The sequence below is a fragment of the Filicampus tigris genome, chromosome 8 (assembly GCF_054856515.1).
Source record: "Filicampus tigris isolate MCC_2025a chromosome 8, RoL_Ftig_1.0, whole genome shotgun sequence".
Lineage (NCBI taxonomy): Eukaryota > Metazoa > Chordata > Actinopteri > Syngnathiformes > Syngnathidae > Filicampus > Filicampus tigris.
In genome coordinates, this window is record NC_141224.1 from 3777864 (window position 1) to 3799647 (window position 21784).

At 47.1% G+C, this 21784-nt stretch overlaps 3 protein-coding genes across 6 annotated transcripts in view; 2 read left to right on the forward strand and 1 right to left on the reverse strand.

Annotated features, from left to right (window-relative positions):
• The first annotated feature begins 317 nt into the window (after window positions 1-317).
• On the forward strand, window positions 318-4043 carry LOC147143065 (uncharacterized). Of its 2 annotated transcripts, XR_015087851.1 has the most exons (6): window positions 318-453; window positions 538-905; window positions 1661-1765; window positions 2732-2760; window positions 2935-3460; window positions 3583-4043. XR_015087851.1 is itself a non-coding variant. In XM_086038316.1 (5 exons), exons 1-5 carry the CDS (start codon window positions 414-416, stop codon window positions 2960-2962), a joined length of 570 nt encoding a protein of 189 aa, XP_085894442.1. In that variant the 5' UTR covers window positions 318-413; the 3' UTR covers window positions 2963-4043. The 2 variants fall into 2 exon arrangements, 1 of the variants encoding a protein (XP_085894442.1); XM_086038316.1 differs by having other exon boundaries at window positions 2935-4043.
• A 481-nt stretch (window positions 4044-4524) lies between these two features.
• Window positions 4525-9171, forward strand: LOC147143066 (protein DEK-like). The gene is made up of 11 exons (XM_086038314.1): window positions 4525-4679; window positions 6131-6406; window positions 6482-6591; window positions 7047-7141; window positions 7216-7345; window positions 7585-7887; window positions 8397-8498; window positions 8569-8635; window positions 8695-8834; window positions 8896-8964; window positions 9030-9171. The coding sequence occupies exons 2-11, from the start codon at window positions 6133-6135 to the stop codon at window positions 9039-9041; spliced, it is 1302 nt and encodes a 433-aa protein (XP_085894440.1). The 5' UTR covers window positions 4525-4679; window positions 6131-6132; the 3' UTR covers window positions 9042-9171.
• Window positions 4957-21784, reverse strand: part of npr1b (natriuretic peptide receptor 1b) — a 31249-nt gene continuing 14421 nt past the window's right edge. For all 3 annotated transcript variants that reach the window (XM_086038307.1, XM_086038305.1, XM_086038304.1), the window contains 17 exons: window positions 20435-20529; window positions 20226-20361; window positions 20061-20145; window positions 18659-18776; window positions 18516-18587; window positions 18370-18447; window positions 17469-17573; window positions 17034-17105; window positions 16786-16948; window positions 15023-15178; window positions 14775-14943; window positions 14442-14588; window positions 13677-13800; window positions 12878-12946; window positions 12638-12812; window positions 11962-12060; window positions 4957-11197 (listed from right to left, as the gene is read on the reverse strand). In XM_086038307.1, coding sequence (XP_085894433.1) covers window positions 11052-11197; window positions 11962-12060; window positions 12638-12812; window positions 12878-12946; window positions 13677-13800; window positions 14442-14588; window positions 14775-14943; window positions 15023-15178; window positions 16786-16948; window positions 17034-17105; window positions 17469-17573; window positions 18370-18447; window positions 18516-18587; window positions 18659-18776; window positions 20061-20145; window positions 20226-20361; window positions 20435-20529 — 2009 coding nt within the window. In that variant the 3' untranslated portion in view covers window positions 4957-11051. The remainder of the gene's footprint in view (window positions 11198-11961; window positions 12061-12637; window positions 12813-12877; window positions 12947-13676; window positions 13801-14441; window positions 14589-14774; window positions 14944-15022; window positions 15179-16785; window positions 16949-17033; window positions 17106-17468; window positions 17574-18369; window positions 18448-18515; window positions 18588-18658; window positions 18777-20060; window positions 20146-20225; window positions 20362-20434; window positions 20530-21784) is intronic.

Here is a 21784-nt window from a genome sequence, read left to right on the forward strand (position 1 = left end):
AAAATATGTATTCAATTTTAGTTTGCGCTTATTGTTCATTTTTCTTAACTATGATAACCTTGGCACACACACACACACACATATACAATGAGTGGTTTGGAAAACACACAAACTTGTGAGCACGTAGATTACTACCAATGACCAGGAGCGTGTAGAGGGTGGGGCCAATGAGATGGTGGGATCAACATTGGAATACTTCCATCCACACACACACGTGTGCATGTGTGAGACAAAGTGCACATACAAAGTGTGTCCAAGGTGAGGTGCTGTGTTCCTGCAGGTGTGATGGGGTGTGGCCCCAAACCCTTTCTGGCGCCGCCTCTGCACAGGTGTCTGACTTAAAAGGGAACACACACACACACACACACACACACACACACACACAGACGCAAAGACGCGCACTCAGCACAAGAATGTGGACAACGCTAACGCTGCTCGCCATGGGGATCACAGGTCAGCTCACAGGTCAAAGTTCACGCCGTGTTTCTGTGCGCGTGTGTGTTGTGACGTTTGCAGTGTGTCTCAACATGCCTGCAGTGTGTTCCATCATGGGCGGCGCTTCCATGACAACGGTCCCACCGACACCGCCGACGGCCGGCCCGGTGACGGCCGGCACGTCGACCAACGTGTCGACAATTGTCGTGACGACAAGCGGGACGCCAAACAACACCGAGCGGCACACCACGCTTCCCGTCTCGGCGGCGACAAACGCCAGCGCTGCCGTCAGTGTCACGACCGGCAACGGGACAACGGCCGCCAACGCCACGTCCGCAAGCACAGGGGCCGCCACGAGCAAGACTTCCCATCCAGCGGGCGGTGGTGGCGGCGTTCCCGGTTGGGGAATCGCTCTTCTTGTTCTGGCCGCTGTGCTCCTCGGGCTCCTCCTCCTCATGCTCATTGCCATGGTGAGCGCATCTTTTTTTTAAATCATAATCATGTATAAAAAAAAATACAGCGAACCCACCTTATCATGGCTTCCAGCTGCTATTTTGCAGATTTTGGGGGAAAATTAATAAGTTATTTTATTTCTCTTTTGGGGAAGTAGGCCTATTTGAAGCTCAGTCTAGGTTTTGGTGAATTACTGAATCATTAAATGTCAACTCCTCTTCAGTCCTGCTTTTTACACCCACAGAAAGTGACGGCTTTAGGCTTATTTGATGTTGTACATGTGCATGTGCATTTTTGATTATTGTGGAACGCAGAGCTGGGCATCGCCTGTCACTGAGTTCCCGTCTGCATGTATAAATGACCCACGTGGTCCCAGTCGGTCCAAGTCAGCCAAACGGAGTCGAGAACGGACTTACGCAGGCGCCGCACTACTGACACACGGCCGAATAAGGAAAAAATGAAAAATAAAAAAAGTGTTGTGTACCTTGCGGTCCCAAAGACGCAATGACATGTGCCTCATGTGTGTGTCAGTTGTTTTTGTTTGGTGGCGTCTGCTCGTGCGGCGCCTGCGTGTGATGTGACGATTATGTTCTCGACGCCGATTGGCTGTCGCCGACGAGTGACGCGCTGGCACCACGTGCAGATGGGAACTCAGTGACGGTTAGGCGATGCCCCCGCCAGCGATGGAGGCATTACTGTATTATATTTTAGTAGTGACCTTGAAACGTCTGGATGAATATTGAATGATGATGGTGTCTTCTTGGGCTGGCAGATGTTTTGGTGTTGCTGCAACAGGGGGCGCTACAACAACCCCGACGACATCCCGCTCTACACCACGCACTCTCGATTCTGGAAAGCCAATTCTGTCCCTGCCTACGTGAGTCACCACACGCGTCACATGTCAAAGGGGGTCGTACATGCCGTGAGGACTCATGTCAAATGTCCAAATGACATCTCACGAGTCACTCCGGCACGTCACGCAAGTTACTCGGACACATCACATCACCGCATGTCACCAGAGCTGGGCGTTTTACAAAAAATTTGCGGTCCGCTTAAGCCGCCATTTTGTCCGGCTGAACCAAATAGTAAATAGACGATTACATAGACGGGAAAAAATGGGATTCCGAAAATATTTATTATTTATTCATCTATTTAACTATTATAACTATTAAAGTATCCCGTCTATCGTTTAGCGCCTAAAAAACGGCCGTCCGTCATAAAGCGGCTCAGCTTTGCAGGTCACATTGTCATTTGTACATGCTATGTATCACAAGAACGTGTCGCAGGTCATGCTATGTGTCCCTAGGACTACAAGCACCTGGTTCCCTTCACATGTCAAAGGCAAACACATCACACGTCACGAGGACACTCCACATGTCAAAAGAACCAGTCACACCATCACGTCGGTCACTAAAACAGGTCATACAAATATCAGTTGGACATGTCAACACTAGGACACCTCACATCAGAATTAAAATCAGAAGCGCTTTATTGTTTTTGTGCCTGCACAAGGTGCAACAAAATGGAAAGGACACAATTCGATTGAGAAACACAGAAAAAAAAAATGGACCAACCAGAGGGTTACAGAACGTGTCATCGTCTTTTACGACAGAAGAAATGAAAACATTACGGGGGGGGCAGCCCGAGACTAAGTTCTTGAGGGATGCACAGTGTGGATTTGCAAAAAAGAAATCACAAATCGCAGCATGTCACTGCGATCCAATCTGGAAATTAAATGTCACTTGTCGTACGACCTGTACACGTTATCAGGACACGTCGCACGTGACAAAATGTCCTTCGTGATAGTTGGACGGATCTTATGTTGATCTTGTTGTTGTTTCAGGAGGATGTGGACAAAGACGTCAAGACCAAGTGAGGAGAGGTCACATGACCAGAATGTTTTTTTTTTATTTTATTTTTTTTATTGCTGATGATTTTTTAAGACGATTAAATTAAGATGATCAATAACTAACTTGAGGAGAAGCCGAAGGTTCGGTGCGGCCAGGGACCGCCTTTCTGTTCTTTTGTGTGTTTTTGCGGATCAAGGTTCAAGCGAGCGGGATCGGCTCGGTGAGCGCAAGCGTCGACGTTCTTCTTTGTCTCCGTGACGAGCGTGCCAATCCATCAATCGTTAATAAACAGCCGCCGGCTGCTTTGCTGTCGACTCTTTTGCCGTTCCCATTTGTGACGACGACATTCCATTTTGTCCGTTGGGATGGGCGCTCGCCACGCGGGCCTTTCCACCGCCGCCAACCTGGAACATGTCAATCACTCACGCAAACCTTCACCAGAGGGATGATTACCTGGGTCACATTGGCCGCCAGTCCGAGTCAAGAAACACGGAGACAAATGGTCACCCGTTCGCTTTTAGGCCAAAGGCAGACAAAACTGAATGCAGACCAAGGCCCGTTGATCCTCACACACATGCACCTACAGACAATGTGGCGTCTTGGATGCTAACATGCTCAGCTGTTTTTGGGACAACAAAGCAAAGCCTCAACTGGATTCCAACCCACAAGCTGGGGTCTGCGAGGCGGACTTGTTCGCCACTACCCTGCCCTGAATGGTCGCGGTGAGCAGAATTAACGCATAACGCACCTGACTGCAGGAAGTGCGAGGCGACGTTTAAACGTTCACGCGAGCTAGCGACATCCCATCATGGCAACTTTACTTGCTTCCTTTGTGGCCAATCAGAATCATCAAAATGGGTGTAGCAGACGGAAACGACAAAACGCCAGTGAAGGCTGTCTTGGGCTCTCCTCAAGTCTGTCCAATGGAAGGCCATTTTCTGAACTGAAAACTTTTAGAAACAAATAAATATGAATGTTCAATGATGCTGTCATTTTCCCTTTACAAAACTCAAAGCACACACAATCGGTTGAATGATGCGGCACAAAATGCAATATTTTTATGCCACAGTGAAACTCCGGATTGACTTTTGCTGAGGGTAGAAACATCCTATTGTCGTCATTCCACTGCATTATGGGAACGAAGACAATGTTATGCTGTGTGTATTTTGTGCGTGTATGTAGTATGACTCTGCTGCGTACACGTGATGTCACACAGCAGATCAAATAAAAGCAAGTTGTTTAGAACAAAGAAATTAAAACCAGAAAATGATAATAATAATAACTCATTGGTTTTGAAAAAAAGTAATCTGTTTTGAAAAATAAGTGATTTGTTTTGAAAAATAAAACATCTCTTCTGAAAAAATAGTCATTGTTTTTTTTAAATAAACAAGTCATTTGTTATCCTTTTTTTAAGAAACCCATGTATTTTGTAAATAAAAATAAAAGTCATGTGTTGTGTGAGGACGGCAAGAAAGCTAATTTGGCCCGCTCATTTCTTTTGATTAAATAATAATGTGAAATTCATGTAGAATATGTTCATTTTTTTTCTTTTTTGTTGCTTGACAGGTTTGACTGAGCCGCAATCGAATGTGACTAGTGTCACGCGTAAGAGGAAAGGCAAATATAGATTGCACTGTAGTTTGAAAATGTTGGCCTTCCTGTCAAGAAGTGCGAGGCGTCGCCTTATTGATGCGTCACCGCCCACGTCCTGCTAGGGGCAGCAGCGAATCCGGCGCATGGCCACCGTCGGGTGACGAAGAAGAACAACGCAGACGTCACCGCTCTGGTGTCCAATCGGGGGCGACAACGCGGTCGTAGCACCGCCTTCCAAAGATCCCGCCATCGGGAATGAAACGGAAGAAAAAAGCCGAAAAGTGATAACAAGAGAAGCGCGACACGACATAAACAAAAAAGACGATCACAAGCCAAAACAACGGCCAGGTAAGCAGGTCGCTCGGCGTCACGTCATCAATGAGCGTCACTACGGCCTTTACGGGCTCCCAAGTGCCATCTAGTTGAACGCAGCGACAACTCGGAAGCTTGTTCGAGGCTAACGTTTTAGCAGCCAGGCTAACGGCAAAATACTGCACACTACTGCCAAGTCAACGTCACAATAGTTCAGTCCATTATTAAACAGGAAACATGACGTCATTCGCGACAAAGGAACGTGCTCAGGTGACGTTTAAAAGAAACATGTCCGATGAAAGACAAGATCAAGTATGTTGAAATGTGCCAGGATTTTATTTTGACAGTCTGAAGCAAGACTTTTACATAGCGTGACGAAAGCAAACAATTCCCTTCCGATACTATTTTGGATGTTGGCGCCATCTGCACTCATGTGACACCTCATAGCTACGTCATAGCAGTCGTTTGGAGGTGAATAAAGGATGGAGTGTTATTTTTAGACTTATTCAAGTGTGGAGTCGTTAGATGGCCGAGTTGAACATGTTTTCATCACGTGATAAATAACACGTGTGATGATGCACATACATGACTCAGCAAAAATTGGCCATCTAATCTTTGGGCAGACATTTCATCAAGCGGAAGCTTTCCAGGTGAACTTCATGCAACTTGACAGTTCGAAATGTTGTGTAGTTTTTGCACAACTTGCTGTTAAACAACAAGAAGCTCAAGCGGAAATAGTCACAATGATCAGAGCGATGAATGTCCGTCTTCATCACGCTGTTCACATTATGACAAAATGAAACCACAAGATGACGCTCAAAAATTAATCAGCAATACTTTGCTATCAAACAGGAAGTGGCCACAGATCTTAGGCTAGGGCTGCAACTATTGATCATTTGAATAAGCGATTAATCCGTCCACTATTTTTTAAATTAATCAATGAATCTGATTTTATTTTTAAATTTTAATTTCCACCCTTTATTAAAACAGGGCATTATTTCAAATTGACAGTACAGAAAATGCACAAACGGATTTTGATGATTTTTCAGTTACAGGTTTGCTGCGTAACATCCATCAAAAAATCAGCAAAATTGTTGATTGCAGTTTTTTCAAAGTAAAAGTGGATATTTGCAAAAGTCTCACTTTGAAAAATCACAAAGATAACCCATCTGCATTCATGGAAGATGTGAGAAGTCTCAGAGGATGTTTACTGTTGAGAGAATTGATCATCAATATAGTTGATTCATTGTGTCACCTGTCGCTTAGCGTATTATCAGCAGGTTGCAACAAAGACACTGGGAGAGTCAGAGAAAGGAAAGTAAAAATGATGTGGATTCGAAGGTTTCGAGATGGTCAAATGAAGTTGACCTGGAAAATGTCATTTAGGTTTATCCTGAAAGTTGTGGGGGAAGCCCAACATGACAAACATTTTGGGAGGAGTGGATGATGATGATGATGATGATGACGATGGTGGTGCACATGCGCAGGTATGAGCGACACGGCGGAGGAAGCGCCGGAGGTGCGAGCGTCGTCGCCGGAAGCAGCGGCGGAGCAGCCGGAGACGTGGCGTGAAGGCGAAGAGTCGGGCGGCGAGAAAAGCGCCGCGAGCGGAAAAGATGAGCTTCCTGTGCGGGTAGGCCGCCTTGAGCTGGCGTCGCTGCCCGCAGGTGAGACCGGCGTGGCGAGCAAGCGCGCCAAGAAGAGCGTGGAGCGGCTGGACTTGCAGGCGCCCAAACACAAAGAGAAGCTGACCATCGCGCAAGGTACGTTGGCCTTTAGCCGCCGCCGATACCCGGAAGGCTCACGCTCACGCCGGCCCCGCCCGGGCGTGCGTGCAGGAAGCGGCGACAAGCTGGGAGACATCCCGCGCACCAACTTCCAGATCGGCAAACTCAAGTCCGAAGACCTCAAGCCGCTTCATGCCATCTTGTTTGAGCGGCCGGGAAAGGTAAGACGATGGTTGCCGGCGCTTTCCTGAGCGAGCGGCATGTAAAAAGGCCACTCATGTTCATTCAACTCGAGCCGTGCGCTGTGTCAGCGCCGCTCATGTCGCCTTTCTTACTTGAAAGGATTCTTTTGACATCAAAAGTTTTTATTTTGATCGTTTGAGGTGTCACACACCAAAACGAGTCGCGTCAAAGTCACAGTTCTGCACGACGGCCTTTCTTGTTTTCTCCACTTTGTGCTCATGCTGTACTGATTAGTAAAGTAGAGAACAAGCTGGTGGCAAGTCATCCTTGTTGTTTTGAGACCAGATTTGTTTGGATGTTGCCAGATGAGTGCAAAAGCTGCAAAAAAAAAAAAGGGTCAGGCGCTCAATGAGGTTGAAGCTTGCCGCGAGACGGTTCCGACTTTTATTCTTTCGGCCTCGCTGCAGGCTGTGACGTGTGTGCGCTTTGACAGATGGCGAGCGTCAAGAAGAACCTGCGCCTCTTCAACGGCTTCCCTTTCTCCGCCGACAGCGATCAGTACCTCAGGAAGCGAGACAAAATTCTCAAGTAAGTTCCCAACGCTCGGCCAACGGATCGCTCGCTCGCTCTAACCGCGCCGCTGTCCGACGGCTTGCCCGCAGGAACGCGCACTTCACCAACGCCAAGCTCAAGCTGGTCTGTAGCGTTTTGGACCTGGAGAAGAAAGGCACCCAGTCGGAACTGGTGGACCGCATCATGACCTTCTTGCTGGAGCCCAAGAACAGCGGAAAGGTCAGCGACCGCCCTGCCGCTTCTCGCTCAAGATTGCACTTGTACAGCAGCGCTGCTAAGTCTTAACCGGCAAGTTTCAAGCAAGTCTACTCATCACTTGGCACAAACCAGCTCCCAAGTCCGCCAGTCTTGCAGACCAGGCGCAATGGAAACAAACGAGACTCGTCCGCTCATGAGGTCGAGTCATGTGACGTGCGTCAGGAGCGCTCATTTCCTCCTTCAATGGTTGTTTGTTTCAGCGTCTTCCTGTGAAGAAGAAGAAGCGATCCAGGAAGAAAGCGTCGGCCGACTCAGCCGCCAACAACAAGAAGACGAAGAGCAACGCCAAGAGCAGACGCGTCTCGTCGTCCTCGTCCAGCCCCAAAAAGTCCAAAGCGCCAAGTAAGTCCGAAGCCATCGTTATGGACTCCAGCAGCGACGAGGACGACGACGAGGCGCCGGATGGCCAAGCTTCCGACTCGGAAGACAAATCGTCACATAAGGATGATGACGAAGAGGAGGAGGAGGAGGAGGAAGAGGACAAGGACAAGGACAAGGACAAGGTGAGCGAAGACAACAATGCCTGCCTCCCAACACACACATTTCTTTGATTCATTGAAGTGGCTTCTCTAAAAAAAAAAAAAAGTGGGGGATAAGTTCCCCACAAAAAAATAAGCAAATAAATGACTCAGATGCAGAATGGCAAATTAGTGGAGGTCGACGGTTTCCAAATAATTGCCAACACAGGCAGTTACTTAAAGTCTTTTATGTTGGCCGTATTTGCCATTATTCAATTCATCGTTTAAGCCCTTGCGTCAACGATATAGTTCAGGTTCATGTAAAAATCCTGATGTCGTGATTAAACATTCGGAATCATTCACTCGTCCTGAATCACTATAAAGGGCTGAAAACCATTCATCAAAACCTCCCTCATCACCATGTTGGGGTTTTTAGTGGACACTTTGGAACGATCCGCCCACTCCATCAAAACGGGTGTCTAGCCTTTAGGAATGAGTCGGTGACTCACGTGTGCACCCTTTTGAATTTGCCGACGTCCTGTCATGTGACCAAGCCGGCGTCCAAGAAGCGCTCCAGAATGCCCGCCAAGGAGACTCCGCCCCCGAGGAAGCGAGTCAAGACGGACCCCTCTGACGACGACTCGGACAGCGACAAGGTTTGAAAAAAACAGAAAAAGAACTCACCCTGCTGCGGCTTGTGTGTGACATCACTTCCTGTTTTCCCAGGCCAAGAAGAAGAAGCCCGCCGCCAAGACCAAGAAGGCCGACAGCAGCAGCAAAAACACCAACACAGGTGAGACGTGACGCACCCCCTCGAGTTTAACCGCCTGACGTTCGCTGCCGCGGCAACAGACGACACGTCGGACGAGGACGAGCCGCTCATCAGGATGATCAAACGAGCGCCGAGCGACGCCGACCTGAAGGAGACGCTGCGCACGCTCCTCAAAGACGCCGACCTGGCCCAGATGACCATGAAGCAGATCTGCCAGAAGGTGCGTCCGCCTTGCAAACGCACGTCGTGTCGCGCCGCTCTTATCCGTTGGTCCCTTTCAGGTGTTTGACACGTATCCCGATCACGATCTGAGCAGCAGGAAGGACTTCATCAAACAGTCGGTCAAGACGGTGAGTGACGCACGCGCATGTCCACTCGAGGCTTGTGTGTTAATGTCGTGCCTTTGTGTGTGCAGCTCATCACATGAACAACAACAAGAGCCATGTACAGTTTGTCATCGACCGGACGCGTCTTCGTCATCACCCGGACACTTCTTTGCTTTTTTTTAACGCCTTTTTTTTGTGCGTCTTCAATAAAGTTTTTCAATTAAGAAACCACTTCCTGTTATTCTTTGAAAAGAGCAAATGAAAGTCGGTGTTTCGACACAGCGCTGCCCAGGCGTGACTGCTTTGATGCGGTTTGAAAAAGTCAAAGCTTGAATGACCGAGTAAACTCCGTCATGGGTGATACGCGCTTGTTTTGTGTTTTGAGGGCACCTGTGAGCAGGGCTGCTTGCAGAGCTCGCTATATGAGGAACCCTTTGAAGGTCAGGAGGAGGTTTTTTTTTTTCCCCTCGGCTGAGCTGAGGACACAGAGAGAAGCGAGAGGAAGACGAGAGAGCAACAGCGCTAAGATACACAGATGCCATGGCGATTCACATGCAGCGCCCTAAAAAAAAAAACATGGTGCCAGTGGCTACTAGTTAGCCCCAAGGACAACATGAGTAGCCTACAGGTCTGTTCTAAAAATAGATCACCAGTCACTAGTGATGGGATATTGTGACTCACTAAGAAGACTTAAAACAGAATGTCATTATCGATTTTATTTTAACATTAACATGGTAGACGTTTCTTAATGTTTAAAAATGAGAGATTGTGTTCAATGGAAAAATTGTGCCCAAATACTTCATTTCAAGGACATTGTTAGAGCAAAAAGGATTAAAATGTATAATAATGACTGAATTAAATGGGACGTAAAGAAATTCAACTTGTTTTTTTGCTTCAATCAATGGCTTGACATGAGACGGTCACTGCTCCAAGCTCCTCTAAGTCATTCTTTGCAAAGGATAAGGAATACATGACTGAGCAGTATTATATTGTGTCTACACATTTTTATACAAACATCTGTTGCTGAAAGCGTTTGAATGCTGTGACATATATGCTATTGTTAGCCCATCTATGGCATTTTGAATTGTTTTGACGCATTCATCTAAATAGGATTCATTAAGGTTACGTTTTTTTTCAGAAGCGTATTGCTGTCACACCAGAAAAAAGAAAGCTCAGTATCACGTTATAATGTGATGCATTCTCATGTTAGAAGGTGAAACGTTACTTTGAACCTGATTATGGTCACTTTTACAATGATCAAATGGAAGCAATTGCTTCCGGTTTAGCTCACTGCTGGAGCCCTCTGGCAGTAAAAAATACCCGCTAGGTAGGTAACTCAATAATACTGGAAAAAAAAAAAAACATTAAACATGAGGCCAAATATTTGGAAAGGTTTGAAAAGCTGACACACATACGACTCCGCCAGTAACCTCAAGCGCAAGTTTTGCCTAAGTCAAATCAGCAGATTAAAAAAGTGAAACTTGAAATTCGTCATGTTGAAACAAGAAACGGATCACCTTAAAATGTTCATTTGATCCCGTTAAAAGGTGAAACTGATCACCTTATAGTGTGCAGTTGGCCCCGCGATAGCGTGATGCTTAACTTGGGCATGTTTGAAATTCACAAGGTTTAATTGTCTTCATTTTGAGTTGAGTTTGACCGTAAACAGCTTCAAGGCTGTTTTTGGAACCGTGTAGTTGTGAAGTGAGTCGAGCCGAGTCACCTGCCACCTTCCTGCGCTCGTACCTCAAGTTTTTGCTTGCAAGTCCGCGCAAAAAATCGTCTAAACCAACAATGGCTCTGAAGGCACCGCTGTACGTGACCTCAATTCCTGTCAGGCTCCTCCGTTTGTTTGTTTTTTCCCCATTAGCATTAGCTTGTTGCTATGTGACGGGCAGGGCATTGCGCCATCGAGTGATAGTTGATCGAGTTGGATGGTGACAGCTCCGAATGGGCCCAAAGTCAAGAATGACGTCATAGTTTGCATCTGACACTTCCTAGTGGTGTGGCAACCGGACGAGGCCTTGCCACCAGGAAAGAACGCGTTGTAGCTTGCCCGCGGGCGCTTTATATGGGACAACCTGAGGCGTGGCCCCGCCCTCTTGCTGCACTCATTGACTGTCGCTCTCTCCCAGCAGCCAATAGGTGGTCATCTGTCCTTTGCCTTTAATGTGCACGTCCCCTCGGAGCTCCAACTGGAAGCGGCCCGACTCCTGCAGGACGTCACGAGTGGCCGATGACACGTGGATCTTCAACGCTGCAAACACACACACACGCACGCACGTTCGTCAGGTCCAAGTGGACATGAGTAGAGGCCATTTTCATATTATTGCATTGGTCATGTTAAAGACATACTAATATGATGTTAAAATACAAAAACAACACTAAAATCAATGAATTTGAGCGATATGAGTATTTGAATTATTGGCAGTTTTTAATCATCATCAATGTTTGCATCACACACGATTGTCTTAACCGTTCTGCCTCAAATTTGAAATCTTCAATAACTTTTGGAAAATATGACCTCAAGCATGGCTCTTTCACTCTTTCGGCATGCCACATATTTAAAAGCAAGATGGCAAAAACCGTTTTCTTTTCTTCAAATGTCTTCAAAAGCTGTCTTCATCTTGAAAGGAACAATTTGAAAATGAGCATCTACAACCGGAGGCCTGGCTGACATGCTCGCAAAATCAAACGGCCACTTTGGTTTCTTTATCGTATGACAGACAAAATGATTGCGCTGGTGTTTGTCGTCTGTTTCTCAGCGGGAACTCGAGTCGTTGCTCACGTTTCCGAACAATATTTGCTAGCAGGCTCAGAAAAATTGACAAATGTCGCGAAAAGGATTCATTACGATCATTTTGGCAACATGGACTCGTGTCTGTTGTGTTTGCAGCCATCTTGCTCTTATTCGCAAAGATGCACTTTCAGCTCCGGAAGCTGCTCAAGAAAGAAAGGAAGGGAAAAAAGAAAAAAAAACACGCTCCTGACAAAATGAAGGTGTCGTAAAGGCGTGTTGACCTTCTCCACTGGACTCCATCCTGGACGACGTGTTGACCGTGTCGCCGAACAGGCAGTAGCGAGGCATCTTCAGACCCACCACGCCCGCACACACTGGACCTACACACACACACACACACATTCATTTGTTCCCAAATTCTACCCAATGTGCAGCTTTCGTCCAAAGTCCCCAAAGATGAAGAACTGAAGCCATTTTATGCCATGGCATTTCTTGCCGTGGCTGAAATGGAGCGCCGCAGCCATCACATATTGTCGTCGCTCATCCCAGCCAATCGTTGGATCAAATCTGATTTTCCATTCAAGTTGATTGCAAAATCCTTTTTCCCCCACGATCACCATTGACACTTTTGATTGGTCAATAATGTGTAAAAATTAGGCCCACGTGTGTGGACTGACCAATACTATAGATTTTTGAAAAAATATGAAATTTACCACAGTGTAACTTAGGAGGTTCAAAATGATGACATCACGATGGGGCAGCAGTGCAGAAGGTGTGACTCTGTGACGCATTTTGGCCCAACTCAAGATCGACTTGCTTATTTCGATTTGACACAACTACGTGGATGCAAACATTCAAGAGTCCACGTCTCCTTTAATTGGGCCGAGGGGGGGGGGGCCTGAACAACCCCTGCTGTATGTGTGTGCGCGTGTGCGTGCGTGCGTGCATGCGTCTGACCGCTGTGTATGCCGATCCTGAGCTTGAGCTGCTCGTCGGGCCGATGTCGTATCCTGAAGGTGGCGACGGCGTCCAGCAGGGCGAGGGCCATGCGCGCCACCTCGGGGCCGTGCAGCTTCCCGTTCCTCACCGGCAGTCCCGACACCACCATGTAGGCGTCGCCGATGGTCTCCACCTGGGGGCGCCAGTCCACGTCAACTCGTGTTGCCATGTTGGCGCGTGGCGGCACGGCGACCTTACCTTGTAAACGTCAAAGTTGTCTATGATGGCGTCGAAGCACGTGTACAGGTCGTTCAGCAGCGTCACCACCTGACACAAGACACACGTGTGGCAAAATTACTCACACTCTAAACATATTAAAAAAAAAAAAAAGACATGAAATACAAGAATTGATTCAAGCCCCGCAGTTAAGGGCAAACCCTATTCAAACACACTTTCAAATACATGTCAATGTGACATATATATACAAATATAAAAACATTTCATACATTGAGAAAGCCCAAGAGAAATAGATAAGATAAATAGGATAAATATAACTAATAGGTTTAGTTGCTGATTCATCCTCAATTTTCTGCAGTGTCAATTTGATAGAAACATAAGAATCGTTTTGATTCAGTTGCGCAATCACAAGTACCGACTCAGTTGTTCATACGTTCAACCTTATGTTCCTGATCTTCACCTGCACGGAATCCTACATTGGAAAAATCTCACGTCAACTCAGGAGCTGTGTTTTAGCAGTCGCCATGGTAACGCAGTCTTCAAAATGGTGTGTCTTCCAGCCACCGTTCAGTTGTGCCTTTTGTGAAACAGTGTGACAAGTTCAAAACGGGCCGGGTTGCGGTCTGTGGTTGGCTGAGAAAGGGAGCGAGCACATGGCCAACCTTGTTGCCTTGTTGGTCTTTTCTTTGCACAACAAGAGGCAAAAGGCAAAAGGGCGGCTTCGCGAGTGCAAAGAGGCAAGATGTGGCGCCACGTGTCTCCGGCGGGAGTGCTGAGTGAGGAGCGCTGAACGGGGCGGGATGGCAGAGTGCCTACTGACCTCCATGGGCGTGCTCTCGGCGGAGATGGCGGTGAAGCCCACGATGTCGCTGAAGTAGATGGTCACCGAGTCAAAGGCTTCCGCCTGAACCGTCTCGCCGCGCTTCAACTGCTCCGCCACAGAGCTGCAAACGCACACACACGAGTGCTGTATATGTATTTATTGTGAACACATTGTCGATATAGTATGAAATATTACATTTTAGGATTACAAAGGCATTTTTTGGGATGAACACTTGGGCCTACACTGGCACTAGATTTTAATGTTGCTCGTGATGGTGCTGCTTGGAGAGCTACAATTTTTTTTTTTCCTTTTTGGTGGGACTTTGAAGTTTGAGAACCTCTGTCATAAATTAAAAATACAAAAATAGACTGTACAGTTATTACAAAGTTGATGAAATAATTGCTTAATTGATTACAATTCAATCCATTTTAAAGAACTAATTGAAACATAATGTCGCTGTCCTGTGAAAAACGTTTTTTTTTAAATGTTCACATTAATGCGATTGTCTGAAACACCATTCACATAAAAAATAAGAACATTGAAAAAAATGGACGGACGTGTTTTTCACAGGACAGCGACAATAATGATTTATGATCTTATTATTCAAATAAATGATTTGCAATCCACACTTGAACTTGTTAAGGTCATCTACAAATGAGCTGTGCGTTTTGAAAATCGAGTGCGGAGTTTGGCCAGCCGTGCTGCACTGTGGAATGTGTCATCTCGTCTGGTGCGGCATGTGGTGTAGCGTGTGGTACTGACTGCGGCAGTATCTGGTAGAGGAGCGTCTCAGCTTTGCGTTTCTCTTCATGGTACGCTTGCGTTCGTTCCTCCACCAGCTCCTCCAGGTTGTTGGCATACTGTTCCATGCGCGACAACAAGTTGTCCAGGATGTTGGTCCTGGACTCCCTGCGCGCACACGCACACACACGTATAGAAAGTACGTAACATTAGTTAGTGCGTTATGGTGGTTCAATGTGCAGAATTTCAAGCATTCGTTTTGTGTGAGTTGCTTTTTTTTTTTTTTTTTCCTCATTCAGTGCCAGACATTTTCAGCAAGCGGGCGAGCAAGCAGACGAGCCAGCGGACGCTTACTTGTTGTGCTTGCGCAGCAGCATTCGGATGTGGTTGAACTCGGGTCTCTCCGTGGGCTCCTCAGCCCAGCAACGCTGCATCAGCTGACCCAGTTCGGGACTGTGAGCGTGCGGGTCCACCGTGGGGCGGAGACACGGCCATTCGCCCAGCACCACGCGGTCCACCACCTCTGCACGGGAAGGCCAGCGTGCGCTTTGAGAGGGCCCGGCCCACCTCCCCCGAACCCCACGAGAGACTTGCACTCTGACCTTTGGGACTGAGCGGCTCGCAATCCAGGTAGAAGACTCCCCGGCGTAGCGCCACTTCCTGGAGGATGATCCCGAAGCTGTAGACGTCACCCTTCTGAGTGCCCTGAGGAGGAGGGGCTTCAATCCGGAGGATCTCCGGCGCCATCCACAGCCTCTCTGAGGGATGACATCACAGGCGACCTTTCGACACGACCTCACTCGGGCTTGCGGCTGGCCCGAGCGAGGGAGCCTGCTCGTGTAAACGAGCCTTCTGACGTCGGAGCAAAGCATTGCCATTGACGAAAAACGGCTTGAAGGATGATTTTAGCCTGACACCGGCGTTTGACTGTGTCGAGTGTCGGTCAAAACAGAAGCTGTGAGGCGACACGTGGTGGTAATTGAAATCACTGCGGGACTGGCTCATCAACTCGGGTGAGAGGAACAAATGAACGCAAATGAAAGGAGAGGCCCTCTCTTCACTCACAAGGGCAAAGTCAGTGGTTGGCCTTTTTCAAGCCATTGGCGAGATCTTGGCTCTCTGCTCACCAGGCATACCACCACTCACACACTGCACTCTCCCTTCCTGCATTGTGATGAATGTCTTTGTTCCCAAAGGTGGCACAACCATTGCTTGATCAACTTTGAATACAAATGCTAAATCATAAAAGTGGCCTCCCGATATCCTCGTGCAAAAAAGTTAGCGAGGGAACAGCTACACGATGGCGCCGCTTATTTTTCAGCCATCTTCTGAACTTATTATTTACCATGTGCTGTGATGTAATCTCATGTCTTATTTCACTATATTATGATTATGATTATGATTATTACACATGTAACAACATCAGACTGTACACTAGCTCGTTGTGTACCTGTTTGCAATTGCTTTTCTTTTGCTTTGTTTGGCTCTGCCATCTGCAGCCAGGTCGGCATGCCAAATGGCAATTGGTTCTCAATTGCCCTCCCTGGAGAAATAAAGCCTAAATCAATCAATCAATCCGAAAAAAAAAAAAAAAACTGGGCCTGGGTCATGGTATATGCAGCATCATTTGTAAACGAGCCTTGCCTACCATTGAGTGGTTCTTCTGCTGACTTCCAATATTCCAATTCGTCTTGCTATGAAATTTTCGTTTGCTGGGATTGTTTCTTTTCATGATTTATCCAGCTAAGGCGACCGAGAACCGTCATTCACAATGCCGACCTGGCGGCAGAGAGCAGAGTCAAAGAAAAGCAAACCCAAATACAGTATACAGACAATAAGCTGTCAAGTGTGCATGCATGAGATTCCATCATAGCAGACCAAAGTTTACCAAATGTTCATTACGGGCTAAAAACAGGTGCAGCAATCGTGGCAGCGTCCCAGAGCAACTTTTGAAATGCTGCCATTGTGGTGAATGAGATGAGTTCATGACAGGAAGATCTAGAAAAAGTAGTGCAGCCTTTGGGAATAAAGAGGTTCAGATAAACTGCTAGAAGGGAGAGTGTGGGTGGTGGTAAGCATGGTGAGCAGAGAGCCAAGATAGGATGGGCTCTTGCCAGTGAGTTTGATCATTTTTAATCGTTTGTCAGCGTGAGTGAAGAGGGGCCCCATTGACAGTTTTGATGGCACACGAACGCTCTTTTGACTGAAATGGATCGCACCGGACCGGACGGAGATAGTCCACTCACAGAGGCTCTCACGCAAACTGAAATAGCCAAACCAACATTTGAAAAATCAATCACTCTGACAGGCAGCACTCGGGCCGTCTTCGGCGGTCGGCTGATGCTGAGCGCAACATGTCACTCACGAGCGTAGTAGGCGTGAGCGTCCTTGGCCGACTGGCTCTCGGCCTGCAGACTGCTCAGGCCGTAATCGGTGATCTTGAGCACAAAGCGGTTGTCCACCACGCAGTTGGACGACTTGAGCTTTCCGTGAGACATCAGCGCGCTGTTGTGGAGGAACACCATGCCCTAGGCGCGCACACAAGCTCATCAACAAACGCCCCGTTTCCATGGCAAACCACAAACAACGCAAATGTCCGTGTGGGACATGAACCTTGACGATGTCATTGATGAGAGAATATTTGAACATCCAGTCCAGAGTGATGCTGTCGTTCTCCAGGATGTCCTACGCACACAGACGCACACAGACGACTAGAACAAGAGAAGTACAACTCGATGCAGAGGACACAAGAGGTGAAGACAAAGACAGACAGCTATCGAGACAGGGACAGGAAAAGAGAGGGACAGCTCGAGGATATGGACAGAGACAGGTGAAGAGCAAGTGAGAGAGCAAGACAGGTCAAGAGGTGGCGTTCACGCAGGCTGCTGATTTGACACCTCTGGTTAAAATAATAGACAATATATAAAATGATAAATGAAAAATAAATAATATCTAATCATTTATAAAGATCTGGTGGAAAAGGGTTTGGGTTAGGGTTGGAAAAAGAAAGAAAGAGATTGAGGAGAGAGAGAGAGAGAGCGAGAGTACCTGGAGGCTCCCTCGAGGGCAGTACTCGGTGATGATGCAGGTGTTCGGAGGGTCGATGCAAGCTCCGATGAATCGGGTCAGATGTTCATTCTGAACGTCCCTCATCTGCATTCGTCAACAACGTTGTCACATTCTACTAGCACTCAACAGGTTATGACATCATCACAATGCACTCGGACGTAACGCTTCGATATCTTCGGGGATTTAAGGCCGCAGCATAGTATTATTGCGCAACTGTCAACAAAACAAAATGCCATAGTGCGGAAAATAAAGTGCCAGGAACGTTAAGGATAAAGAATCACTGAAGACAAAATACATCATGTCAAGTGCTTGAAGTAACAAGCACATTTTCAGTTGAATGTCTATTTAAACGGACAATGTAAACATCAGCAAGTGGACGACAAACATGTTCAGCTTCATGCCATGCAACCTTTGACATCACTCCATTCATTATCTGAAGCGCTTATCCTGACGAGGGTCAAGTCAAAAGCAAAAGCAAAAAGCAATTCTTTTCACTTGCAAGACTTTGAAATTGTAACCACAAAAATGGAACTTGTTAGGGGGTCACATCATTTTAAGGGCGCCCACCTGCTTTGCTTCTGCAATGACAAATCTTGACAACAAGCACAAACGAATTCAACGCCCTGACCACGTCTGCTGCGCGTTCCGTCGCTGACGCTTCGGACTTCGCCAAAGTTGACAGCAGAGGGCAGCGTTTCACCACTCAGACGGCTCGCGCAGGAGCGTCACATTATTGCGAGGATTTGGACTCCATCCCTACAATCTACTCGCGTCAATGCCATGTTCTTCTCTCGTCAAAGCCTCATGGTGTGACATGTCACATGGGAAAGATCCCCCTCAGAGACGTGTCACTCGTCACAACGAGTTGGTAAATACTCACGTGTTTGAGTTCAAACAGGACGTTCCTATTCAACTCCACACGTTTCCTGTTAGTGTACTTGATGGCCACGATGTTTCCCTGCAGCAGGAAGAATTCCCAATCAGCCATCATCAACGATGGCGGCTGCGCGACAAGCACGCGCTCACCTTGTAATAGCCCGTCTTTGCAAACACCTGCACGTGACCGTCGGTCATCAGCGAGCCGTAGTTGGAGCCTCTCTGTGGAGAAAGGCAGCGGCGTGAGGCTCGGCCGGCGTCACGCTCGGGGCGACCGTCAAAATGACACCGACCAGAGACAGCGTGATCCTGCTGCCGCTGCGGAGCACTTTGTCCAGGTTGCTCATGTGGATGTCGTCCCAGGAGATCCTCCAAAGCTGAGCCACCAGCTCCTTCTCCAGCTTCATCCTCCTGCACGGAGCCATGAGCCCAACCAGCGCAAGCAACACACATTCAATGGCCATCCAGGAACAACCGCACAACACTCGAAACCGGGCCGGCACATTCGTCCAGTTTGAATCGATTTGACACATCCATTTGAGTCTATTTATCAAGGCGCTTTTCGGGCTCTTTGCGCATAGTGTTGTTTTGTCATTATCCTTTGCAGATATTAAAGTTTGGCCTCGCCCCTTTCGGTTTGGTCAACGATGACAACCGCGGCGTGTGTGAAAGGTCTCGGGTAAACAGGCATAAAGTATGAGCCTGAGAAGATTGGGGGCTGCTCGATTATGAAAAAAAATATTAATCAGGATTATTTTGGTAATAATTGAAATCACGGTTATGCAAACGATAATTTATTTCTGGGTGCAGAACAAGAAAATGTTTCAAAGTAAAAAAAATATAAAGACGAATAAATGTAAGTAAGTTGCTTTTGGAGCAAACAAGATTTTTAAAATGTGTTATAAAATGTAAAAAAAAGGTGCAAATGCATAAATTCATGTATGATCTCCTTCTGTAAATAAGCAGTGCGTAGGATAATAATGCATATTAATAATCGTTTTTTACAATTATGCCAATTTTGTAATCGTGGAGTGTAATAATCGTAATTGTAATTGAATTTCGATTAATTGCACAGGCCCCGTCCTTCCAAAAGCAACACAGAATATTTGTGCGCTCCAATTAATGGCGTGTAGCTTCCTGCTCTGGGCCAAAACTTGCTATGGTTTTCCTAGACACGACAGTGCAGCAAAGTTGCATAGTTCAAAGTGCAGACGTGCTCCGCATGCACCGCACAGCATCAGCATGACGGCAAACTAAGAGGAGATCGTTTACAAAGGCACAAGTCAGCCATTTGGTTGAGCATATTTAGTCACTTTTCAGACAAAAAAATAAATAATGCAGCTTCAATGTTTGCTAAGAGAGACAATCGTCAATGCGGCTTTGCAAATGACAAGAAAGGAGCTGAATGGAAGAAATTCACCAATGACCAATTTATACGTTGCAAACTTCAACATTTGTTTGGTTGCTGTTGAAACTTTTGGCTTGTCATGAGAAATAGTGCAAATCCCAGAAGGCAAAAAAAAAGGGAAAAAACTCTTGAATGAAAAATAAAATACAATTAGAGCTGGAATTATTCCAAACCCTTGGTGAAGAATCACAAAAGCGCATGCTTGTAGCTTTTGAAAGGTGGCATTTTGTGTCATCTCCTCTAGAGGGCGCACTTGAATCACCAACTGAAAGGCCTTGACGTCTCACCTGTAAATGAAGATGGCGACTGTCAGGGTCATGGTGAGGATGAAGAATACCACCATAGACACCATCTGGTGGATGGTGATGGTCTCTGTTGACAGAACAAAAACAAGCTTGTCAGCATGCGTCATTTCCTGCGTGCACAGCAGCGGCTGAAGGACGCAAATTTACTGGCGTGGCAAGCGGGGTTTTCGTTCCTGAACCCGCACACGGGAACGTCAGGAGGAGGACCTCCGCCCAGCCAGTGCAGCGATCTTCCGGGAATGTCCGTCAGCTGCTCTTCTAAGCTGTTGTACACTAGCACCATCTGGAAGCAAGCGCAACGCAACGCTCGCAACAACACTCCAGCAGTGACAGGAAGTGATGCTGTGTGCGCGTACCTGGAAAGAGCTGTTGTTGGTGTCAATCATGTCCCACAACGCAAAGTCGGTCTCTCGGTCTCCGTCCACGTCCAGCTGCAATGTCCCAGTCACACCTGCTCGCATCATGATGTCACACATGTGCAGAAACACACACAAGAATATGTATTATGCAAGCCCACTAGTTGAAACGAGGCATTCTGATAAATATTGCATTTGTGATTCCACAAATGCAATATTTAAGTTAATCCACCTGTTTTTTAGCCATCTCTGGGGGCGGCCATTTAAAAAACGGGCGGATTAACTCTTATAGGACTCTAGTAGGACATAAGCTTGAAAAAAATATGTTTGGGTTGACTTCCCCTTTAAAGGGAATTTGAACACATTTCTTATTTCACAAGTGTGTATCAAATTGGTAGCCCTTTGCATTAATCAGTTCTCAAGAAGAAACTCTCAGCTTCAAAAAGGTTGGTGACCCCTGTTTCAAATAAATCCATTCACTTAGTGAAAGTCTTCCCTCATTTACACAAATACTCAGCCTAGGCACACTCAATGCTTCTGTTGTTATTTATTTCAATAACAAGTAATGCTGACGTGTTCATATTTCAATGTCTGCGCACGCGTGTTGCTTCACGTGTTCTGTGATCAAAGTGACAATGAAGAGTCCAAGCGACGAAGACAAGTGAAATTGAGCCTGTGATGGAGGCAAGCAAGAAGTCGGAACAACATGAATCAGGATTGGAAAGCCAGCTTTAGTCTTGAGTTGGTTTGTTGTTGTTGTCGTCTTGCAATCGCTGAAGACGTGCTGTTGCAGAACGGTCGAAATTCCCATGGAGCCCTGCTCTTGCTGTTTTGCTTTCCAGTCCTGTTCTGTTCCTTCTTGAGAAGCGATGTTGTCCAAGTGTTGCTGAGCGTGCCGCTCGTGAGGAATAAAAAGTCACAAGTGACCTGAGACCTGTTGCTAGGCAACAGCAGCGTGTAAATCAAAGATAAGGAATTAGGAACATTACATGTGACAGCAAACAGGAAGTGACTTGTCTGAGCCTGCCGCCGTGCATTTTGTCCGGGAGGACAAATTGTCAGGGGCGACACAATGAGATTGGCGGCGGTGGGCGGGCGGCGGCGTGATGAATGTGCCCGGGGAGGACAAAGGGACGAGCGCTGAGACAGCGCAGGGCACTTTCACGCCTGCCTTTTGTGGCAGCAGACCACAACATCGACATCATCACATGCAATTACGACATCGGTCCTTCTTTCGCTAACAAAACCATCCAACGTCGCCATCTCTGCTCACCTCACCTTCGACATTTAACAGCCGTGTCAAAGGTACGGCCCGCGGGCCACGGCCGGCCCGTCAGGAGAGGGGGGGTC

Excerpts from the sequence above, each read along its gene's own strand:
- LOC147143065 (XM_086038316.1), top strand. The coding sequence starts at position 414 with ATGTGGACAACGCTAACGCTGCTCGCCATGGGGATCACAG. Across the intron at positions 906-1,660 it reads TCCTCATGCTCATTGCCATG|ATGTTTTGGTGTTGCTGCAA; the intron begins GTGAGCGCATCT and ends TTGGGCTGGCAG. Across the intron at positions 1,766-2,731 it reads CCAATTCTGTCCCTGCCTAC|GAGGATGTGGACAAAGACGT; the intron begins GTGAGTCACCAC and ends TTGTTGTTTCAG.
- LOC147143066 (XM_086038314.1), top strand. The coding sequence starts at position 6,133 with ATGAGCGACACGGCGGAGGAAGCGCCGGAGGTGCGAGCGTCGTCGCCG. Across the intron at positions 6,592-7,046 it reads TGTTTGAGCGGCCGGGAAAG|ATGGCGAGCGTCAAGAAGAA; the intron begins GTAAGACGATGG and ends GCGCTTTGACAG. Across the intron at positions 8,835-8,895 it reads TGAAGCAGATCTGCCAGAAG|GTGTTTGACACGTATCCCGA; the intron begins GTGCGTCCGCCT and ends GGTCCCTTTCAG.